The sequence below is a fragment of the Canis lupus genome, chromosome 9, assembly GCF_003254725.2.
Source record: "Canis lupus dingo isolate Sandy chromosome 9, ASM325472v2, whole genome shotgun sequence".
NCBI lineage: Eukaryota > Metazoa > Chordata > Mammalia > Carnivora > Canidae > Canis > Canis lupus.
Window position 1 is genome coordinate 22,666,414 of NC_064251.1, and position 9,434 is coordinate 22,675,847.

The following is a 9,434-nucleotide window of genomic DNA, read 5'->3' on the forward strand; positions in this document are numbered from 1 at the left end:
GTCACCTAACTAACATCCGTCTTGATTTGGAAGAGTGCATCCTTTCTGCTCCGTTTTTGTTTTCATTCTCCTTTATCCTCCTTTTCTTGAAAATTCGGATGTGAATTTCCTGTAGCCTATGTGTCTTTATCTGACAGAACACAGGAAGTTGGGGAAGCCTGGTGGCTCAGTGGTTGAGCATCTGCCTTCAGCTCAGGTGGTGATCCTGGGGTCCTGGAATGGAGTCCCACATCGACCCCCCAACAGGGAGCCTGTGCTCCCTCTGCCTATGTCTCAGCCTCTCTCCCGGTGTCTCTCACGAAGAAAGACAGAAAATCTTAAAAGAAAGGAACACAGGAAATCGTTCTCTTTTTGTTTACAGCCTGAGGACTGTGATTGGTCAAAGCTGTCTATGCCTACTGCATAGGTACCTCAACTATCAGGACTCTACAAACTTCTCTTCTCTGAACAATGTCCAGGTCAGGAGATCAAATTGCCTCAAAGTTTGAGAGCCTTGGATTGTGGCCTGAGCTTGTGTGCTTGCAAGGCCGATTCTTCCTACCAATTTCTTTAAGATGAATGAAATGAGGGGCACTTGGGTGGCGCAGTCAGTGAAGCATCCACTCTTGGTTTTGGCTCCGATCATGATCTCAGGGTTGTGAGACTGAGTCCTGGGTCAGGCTCTATGCTCATGGGGGAAGTCTGTTTGAGATTCTCTCTCCAGCTCCCTCTGCCTTTCCCACTCATGCTCTCTCTCAAAATATAAATGAATAAATGAATGAATGAATGAATGAATGAATAATAAATAAATAAATAACTCTTAAAAAAAGAGATAAATGCAATGATACCAGTACGCCAATCCATGACCACAAAGAACAGGTTCCCCTCGGCAAGAATGGGGCCAGGAACACTATATGTGCCAATGAACCTCATGTCAGAGAAGATGCAAAGCCCCTTTTCATTAGCCAGAACTCTTAAAGGCATATTGGTCATAAAGCTGAGAAGAATGTTTAGGAAGACGTTTGTAGACTGAAATGGTTCTCTATAGGAAAGATATAATAATTTCCTTTGTTATTGAAACAACTCAAAATGTATGCCCCATCACCAGGATTATTTCTATTTTTAGAAAGATGTAACTAAAAATGTCCTTGACCTGAAATCAAAGGACCTGCTTCTGTCAATTATTTGCTGTATGGTCAAGCATTTCCTGCTCTCTAAGTGAGAATGAAAATGGAATGATAATCTTGGCTCTGCCTGATTTGTGGGACAATTGTGATGACTGAATGAGATAATAAATATATTGAAGCTACAATTTACTTTTGGGCGTCATATCTACGTATACATATATATATATACACATATATATGTATATATACATATATACATATACTTAAAGTAAAACTTCAAGAAGGACTTCATAAAGGAAGTGCTGTAATAACACACACACACGTACACACACACACACACACACAGACAGGAAAAACGACATGAACATACAAACATTGGATGCAGGATGACACAGATTTTATTAGGAAAGAACGGAAGGAAGAAAGTTCAAAGCCATTGCAAAGGGCTTAGTAACCTGGCAGGACTTACTAACTATAATGCATCTATCTAAAAAGATGATCAGTACTGATCACTGCGGAGAGCTAACTATGCACTCATAAGAATGTGTTTCTATGCCGTAGAAGTGAAAGGTGATGATCACTTTTCGGAGACTGAGAGTGTGAATCAGTGGATGTTGACCAGCATCTGGGGTTGACCAAATGTTGTGGCTCAGCAATTGCTACAGTAAGCCAGAGACACTAGAATACAATCAAATTGAAGTAGATTGCATTCCCTCCATAGACTCATAAGCATTGCTGAGAAAGATGACAGGGGCAGTGTAAGCATGTGTTCCCAGGAAAGCCGAGGGAGCAACTTCTTGTAAGACAGGAACTTTGGCAAAATGGCGTAGGATATATATTCCGGTGAGTGCTGAGTCTATAGCAAGTTGCTCAGCAGCAGCAAGGCTGGCAGCAGCTGGATCCACAGCCCTGGGCTAGGCACCCGGGCAGGCAGCAGCAGGTGGGCTGGTAGCAGGTTCTCCTGCAGATAACGGGGGTGCAGCAAGCTGGCTGGGAGCAGGGAGTGCAGCAGCAACTGGGGTGGCAGCAAGGCTGGCAGCAGCTGGACACACAGCATGTGGGCTTGCAGCAGGTGGTCCTACAGCAGGTGGTTTGACAGCAAGTTGGGCGGCAGCAGCAAGGCTGGCAGCAGCTGGACCCGCAGCCACTGGACCCACAGCAGCTGGGCTGGCAGCAGCTGGACACACAGCATGCGGGCTTGCAGCAGGTGGTCCTACAGCAGGTGGTCTGACAGTACGTTGGGCGGCAGCAGCAAGGCTGGCAGCAGCTGGACACACAGCATGCGGGCTTGCAGCACGTGGTCCTACAGCAGGTGGTCTGACAGCACGTTGGGCGGCAGCAGCAAGGCTGGCAGCAGCTGGACACACAGCATGCGGGCTTGCAGCACGTGGTCCTACAGCAGGTGGTCTGACAGCACGTTGGGCGGCAGCAGCAAGGCTGGCAGCAGCTGGACCCGCAGCCGCTGGACCCACAGCAGCTGGGTTGGCAGCAGCTGGACACAGAGCATGCGGGCTTGCAGCACGTGGTCCTGCAGCAGGTGGTGTGACAGCACGTTGGGCGGCAGCAGCAAGGCTCGCAGCAGCTGGATCCACAGCAGCTGGGTTCGCAGCAGGTGGTCCTGCAGCACGTGGGCTGGCAGCACGGGGAGCAGCACGATTCACTCATGGTGTCGCAGGTGGAGGCGTGGGCTTCTGTTCTGAGGTGACGTTCTCAGATTCTGACTGATGCCTCCTTCCATTCTGGGGCTTTTATACACTGGACCCCCTCACCCCCAACGTATGGACCAATGGGCAGGACTTCCCTTGTTTATACCGTTTTCCATAGTCACTGGCGGCTGGTAGAAGAGGAAGTTCCCTAAGTGTTAGGAATCCCTAGAGAATGGGTGCTTAACATGTTTTAATTGAGAGTAACTCATAGGAAGATTGTCAGAGGGAAGCAAGGTGGTCACGTTAGCAGCCTCGTTCTTGCTTCCGGGGCCGTGGGATCACGTGATGCAGTTCCTGGGAAGTGGTTGGTGAGTCAGTTTCGTGCTCCTTGCCCAGCATTGGTAGTTTGGCTGCATGCAGACTGGGAGTATCCCTGAGGTGAAGGGAGCTTGATGGTTATATGTTCATAGTGATGAATTGCAATCATGCTGGAGCCCGAGTCTGTTTCCCCAAAGTGCCTCATTCCAGAGGCCCGCAGGCATCTGTCTCTTGGAGCACCCTACCTCGTTTGCATAGGGCAGTGCATTCAAAGAAACTTGGGTGGAGGACATCTGGCATCATGTCTTCCATATGTCAAGGCCGAATCGAGCAGGTGGATAGAAACAGGACTAAACCAGCATCCATGATCATACTTCCTCAGTGACCAGCAGTCCTGCTCTGATTTACCCAGAAATGAGTGTTTTCCCAGGCTGTGGGTATAAGCGGGGCATTTTGGGGTGAGTCGGTGACCCTAGTCCTAACCTTGTTAACCAGCAGAGTGAGATATTTAATGGCACTGACTCCACAGTTACTGTTTTCTCTTCCTCCCTCCCCCCGTGCCATCCCTTCTCCTCCTCTTTTCCCTCGTCTTTCTCCTCTGTCTTCCTTTAACACAAATTGTGCCCGCCTGCCTGCCTGCCATCGTGAAGGAGAAAATGTGGGGTCTGAGTGGAGAAAATCGTGGACTGTAGATGATGCCTTACACACGCCAGCCATAGAACTCAGATCTTCCTGTGTTCAGGACAATTTCTATGCAGCAGCAGATCCGCATCTCTATGCCTCGGGGCTGGCTGTTTTCATGCAACAGCAGGATGTCATGTTGCCTGGGTGTGTGCCGCACTGACAGAAACGCTCAACCAATGCTTCTGCAGAGTTGGTTTATGTGACTACAGGGCTGTCCTTGCTCCTGAAATAGGAGAATCCTGACATGGCTCTTTCTTTCTTTCTTTTTTTTTTTTTTCTGATATATTTCTCAGGATTGAGCCAGTTGAAAACTGTGACGCTGGCCTCCATCCTGTATCACTTCCCCACCTTCCAACCAGTGGGATCTGCCCTCCCTCCCGCAAGAAACCACATGCCTGAATGCTGTTCTTCAGAGTAGCTTCTGGGAAAAACCAAACTCTGACATTACCTATCTCTGTCCTGATTTCCTCACTTCTACCATGGGAACCTTAGGATGTACTTTAAGAATTCCTTCAAGGATTAGGAGGGAGGAGTTAAGTGGCAGAGAAGGAGGGGGCCATGGGCTTTCCTGATCCCTCCAACACAGCTCTGTTGAGGTCAGGTCACTTGGAACACCCAGGAAATTGATAGGAATGTGGGAAGAAGGACCTGTGTGGTTGGGGGCACATGGCCCCTGCAGGTATGAGGTGTGTTTAAGTGAATTGGGGGAGAGGAAAACTGTTGTGCCACGGAGGGGAGGGGGGCCGTTTCTGTGGGGGGAGAAAAGGGAGACAAAGAGAGAGGGGTTGAGAGAGTCCAGTGTTGGGTGCACACAAGAGGAAAAGTCCCTGGGGCACGTGTGTGGCTCAGTTTGTTCAGAGTCTGACTTTGGCTCAGGTCATGATCTCTGGGTCCTGGGGCTGAGGCCAGCATCAGGCTCTCTCAGTGGGAGCTCAGTGAGAGACCTCTCGTCCCTTCCTTCTTTGTCCCACACCCCTGCAATGCTCGCTTTCTCTCTCTTTCTCTGTCTCTCTGTCTCTCAAAAAAAAAAAATAGATGGATGACACAAAATGTAGGAGAGATTTTCATGAGGCAACGTAAATACAGCTTATGTTTTGCCCAACACATGTAGCTAGTGAGTAGCAGAAGAGGAATTTGAATAGTGTTCTTAACGATTCCAATTCTCATAACCAAGATCTACCGTAATCTCTGATAGAGAAACTAATGATTGAACATAAAATTGGAGATGAAGAGTTGCACAATTATTGAAGGAGAGTAGTACAGAAAACGGATAATGCAAGCTAGCATCATCCTCTGAAGTTGGCACAAACAGACGTAGGCCCCAAAATGGGGTGGGGGTGGAAGCTAGAAGCTCTATAGAACCTTTCCCTAGATTTCTGTCTGGAAGTTTTATAGGTTTAGGCTTTACATTTGGGGCTATAATCTATTTGAGTCGGATGTTGTATATGATATGAGGGTTGGGTTGAAGTTTATTTTGAGGAGTGGGGGGACATGTCTGTTTAATTGTTCCAACACCATCTGTTTAAAAGACTACACTTTCTCTGCCTATAAACTTGGCACCTTTCTGCAAAATTCAATGCCTAATCAACGTGTGTCTATTTGTGGACTCTCGGTTTTGTTGCACTGATTTCTATGTTCATCATTTCATGTGTAGCCCACCAAACAGCTCTGTTTTTGAAACCAAGATGGAGTTTCAGTGCACATGCAATTTTGAACAAGTTACTTTCCTCAACACTGGTTTCCTCAGCTCCAATATGGAAGTAGTGATGCTCACTTTCCAGGATTGTATGACAAATAAAGACTGTGCAGGTAAAGCATCTCTCTGAGTGCCCAGTGTGTGGCAGGTCCTCAGGAAATGTCAGGAATTCTTCCCATACGTTCTCTGCCTTGGAAACTTAAGTACTCTGGCAGAGAATTCCAGATACGTCCTCTAGGAAGAGGATACTCTCTGTCACATGTAGTGTGTTAACTATTCCAAAGCATTTTTATATCTCTTGAGAAGGTGGCCATGATCAAAACCTCTTATTTTCTGCCCAGAGCCTTCCTAATCCTTGTCCTGCTGGGTGCCTTGGCAGTTGTCTTTATTATTCAGCTTTTCACCCAAAGATCAAGGTTTCAACCTTTGGGGAGGTCACCTAACTAACATCCGTCTTGATTTGGAAGAGTGCATCCTTTCTGCTCCGTTTTTGTTTTCATTCTCCTTTATCCTCCTTTTCTTGAAAATTCGGATGTGAATTTCCTGTAGCCTATGTGTCTTTATCTCACAGAACACAGGAAGTTGGGGAAGCCTGGTGGCTCAGTGGTTGAGCATCTGCCTTCAGCTCAGGTGGTGATCCTGGGGTCCTGGAATGGAGTCCCACATCGACCCCCCAACAGGGAGCCTGTGCTCCCTCTGCCTATGTCTCAGCCTCTCTCCCGGTGTCTCTCACGAAGAAAGACAGAAAATCTTAAAAGAAAGGAACACAGGAAATCGTTCTCTTTTTGTTTACAGCCTGAGGACTGTGATTGGTCAAAGCTGTCTATGCCTACTGCATAGGTACCTCAACTATCAGGACTCTACAAACTTCTCTTCTCTGAACAATGTCCAGGTCAGGAGATCAAATTGCCTCAACGTTTGAGAGCCTTGGATTGTGGCCTGAGCTTGTGTGCTTGCAAGGCCGATTCTTCCTACCAATTTCTTTAAGATGAATGAAATGAGGGGCACTTGGGTGGCGCAGTCAGTGAAGCATCCACTCTTGGTTTTGGCTCCGATCATGATCTCAGGGTTGTGAGACTGAGTCCTGGGTCAGGCTCTATGCTCATGGGGGAAGTCTGTTTGAGATTCTCTCTCCAGCTCCCTCTGCCTTTCCCACTCATGCTCTCTCTCAAAATATAAATGAATAAATGAATGAATGAATGAATGAATAAATAAATAAATAACTCTTAAAAAAAGAGATAAATGCAATGATACCAGTACGCCAATCCATGACAACAAAGAACAGGTTCCCCTCGGCAAGAATGGGGCCAGGAACACTATATGTGCCAATGAACCTCATGTCAGAGAAGATGCAAAGCCCCTTTTCATTAGCCAGAACTCTTAAAGGCATATTGGTCATAAAGCTGAGAAGAATGTTTAGGAAGACGTTTGTAGACTGAAATGGTTCTCTATAGGAAAGATATAATAATTTCCTTTGTTATTGAAACAACTCAAAATGTATGCCCCATCACCAGGATTATTTCTATTTTTAGAAAGATGTAACTAAAAATGTCCTTGACCTGAAATCAAAGGACCTGCTTCTGTCAATTATTTGCTGTATGGTCAAGCATTTCCTGCTCTCTAAGTGAGAATGAAAATGGAATGATAATCTTGGCTCTGCCTGATTTGTGGGACAATTGTGATGACTGAATGAGATAATAAATATATTGAAGCTACAATTTACTTTTGGGCGTCATATCTACGTATACATATATATATATACACATATATATGTATATATACATATATACATATACTTAAAGTAAAACTTCAAGAAGGACTTCATAAAGGAAGTGCTGTAATAACACACACACACGTACACACACACACACACACACAGACAGGAAAAACGACATGAACATACAAACATTGGATGCAGGATGACACAGATTTTATTAGGAAAGAACGGAAGGAAGAAAGTTCAAAGCCATTGCAAAGGGCTTAGTAACCTGGCAGGACTTACTAACTATAATGCATCTATCTAAAAAGATGATCAGTACTGATCACTGCGGAGAGCTAACTATGCACTCATAAGAATGTGTTTCTATGCCGTAGAAGTGAAAGGTGATGATCACTTTTCGGAGACTGAGAGTGTGAATCAGTGGATGTTGACCAGCATCTGGGGTTGACCAAATGTTGTGGCTCAGCAATTGCTACAGTAAACCAGAGACACTAGAATACAATCAAATTGAAGTAGATTGCATTCCCTCCATAGACTCATAAGCATTGCTGAGAAAGATGACAGGGGCAGTGTAAGCATGTGTTCCCAGGAAAGCCGAGGGAGCAACTTCTTGTAAGACAGGAACTTTGGCAAAATGGCGTAGGATATATATTCCGGTGAGTGCTGAGTCTATAGCAAGTTGCTCAGCAGCAGCAAGGCTGGCAGCAGCTGGATCCACAGCCCTGGGCTAGGCACCCGGGCAGGCAGCAGCAGGTGGGCTGGTAGCAGGTTCTCCTGCAGATAACGGGGGTGCAGCAAGCTGGCTGGGAGCAGGGAGTGCAGCAGCAACTGGGGTGGCAGCAAGGCTGGCAGCAGCTGGACACACAGCATGCGGGCTTGCAGCAGGTGGTCCTACAGCAGGTGGTTTGACAGCAAGTTGGGCGGCAGCAGCAAGGCTGGCAGCAGCTGGACCCGCAGCCACTGGACCCACAGCAGCTGGGCTGGCAGCAGCTGGACACACAGCATGCGGGCTTGCAGCAGGTGGTCCTACAGCAGGTGGTCTGACAGCACGTTGGGCGGCAGCAGCAAGGCTGGCAGCAGCTGGACACACAGCATGCGGGCTTGCAGCACGTGGTCCTACAGCAGGTGGTCTGACAGCACGTTGGGCGGCAGCAGCAAGGCTGGCAGCAGCTGGACACACAGCATGCGGGCTTGCAGCACGTGGTCCTACAGCAGGTGGTCTGACAGCACGTTGGGCGGCAGCAGCAAGGCTGGCAGCAGCTGGACCCGCAGCCGCTGGACCCACAGCAGCTGGGTTGGCAGCAGCTGGACACAGAGCATGCGGGCTTGCAGCACGTGGTCCTGCAGCAGGTGGTGTGACAGCACGTTGGGCGGCAGCAGCAAGGCTCGCAGCAGCTGGATCCACAGCAGCTGGGTTCGCAGCAGGTGGTCCTGCAGCACGTGGGCTGGCAGCACGGGGAGCAGCACGATTCACTCATGGTGTCGCAGGTGGAGGCGTGGGCTTCTGTTCTGAGGTGACGTTCTCAGATTCTGACTGATGCCTCCTTCCATTCTGGGGCTTTTATACACTGGACCCCCTCACCCCCAACGTATGGACCAATGGGCAGGACTTCCCTTGTTTATACCGTTTTCCATAGTCACTGGCGGCTGGTAGAAGAGGAAGTTCCCTAAGTGTTAGGAATCCCTAGAGAATGGGTGCTTAACATGTTTTAATTGAGAGTAACTCATAGGAAGATTGTCAGAGGGAAGCAAGGTGGTCACGTTAGCAGCCTCGTTCTTGCTTCCGGGGCCGTGGGATCACGTGATGCAGTTCCTGGGAAGTGGTTGGTGAGTCAGTTTCGTGCTCCTTGCCCAGCATTGGTAGTTTGGCTGCATGCAGACTGGGAGTATCCCTGAGGTGAAGGGAGCTTGATGGTTATATGTTCATAGTGATGAATTGCAATCATGCTGGAGCCCGAGTCTGTTTCCCCAAAGTGCCTCATTCCAGAGGCCCGCAGGCATCTGTCTCTTGGAGCACCCTACCTCGTTTGCATAGGGCAGTGCATTCAAAGAAACTTGGGTGGAGGACATCTGGCATCATGTCTTCCATATGTCAAGGCCGAATCGAGCAGGTGGATAGAAACAGGACTAAACCAGCATCCATGATCATACTTCCTCAGTGACCAGCAGTCCTGCTCTGATTTACCCAGAAATGAGTGTTTTCCCAGGCTGTGGGTATAAGCGGGGCATTTTGGGGTGAGTCGGTGACCCTAGTCCTAACCTTG

The 9,434-nt window shown here is 48.1% G+C and overlaps 2 protein-coding genes across 2 annotated transcripts; both read right to left on the minus strand.

Annotated features, from left to right (window-relative positions):
• Positions 1–1,486: 1,486 nt before the first annotated feature.
• LOC118355827 (keratin-associated protein 4-12-like) lies at positions 1,487–3,331 on the minus strand. Its single transcript, XM_035721382.2, has one exon. It carries the CDS (start codon positions 2,769–2,771, stop codon positions 1,977–1,979), a length of 795 nt encoding a protein of 264 aa, XP_035577275.2. The 5' UTR covers positions 2,772–3,331; the 3' UTR covers positions 1,487–1,976.
• A 4,032-nt stretch (positions 3,332–7,363) lies between these two features.
• On the minus strand, positions 7,364–9,434 carry LOC125755725 (keratin-associated protein 4-12-like). The gene has a single exon (XM_049114047.1). It carries the CDS (start codon positions 8,646–8,648, stop codon positions 7,854–7,856), a length of 795 nt encoding a protein of 264 aa, XP_048970004.1. The 5' UTR covers positions 8,649–9,434; the 3' UTR covers positions 7,364–7,853.

Coding starts and splice junctions, on each gene's coding strand:
- LOC118355827 (XM_035721382.2), bottom strand. CDS start 2,771: ATGAGTGAATCGTGCTGCTCCCCGTGCTGCCAGCCCACGTGCTGCAGG.
- LOC125755725 (XM_049114047.1), bottom strand. CDS start 8,648: ATGAGTGAATCGTGCTGCTCCCCGTGCTGCCAGCCCACGTGCTGCAGG.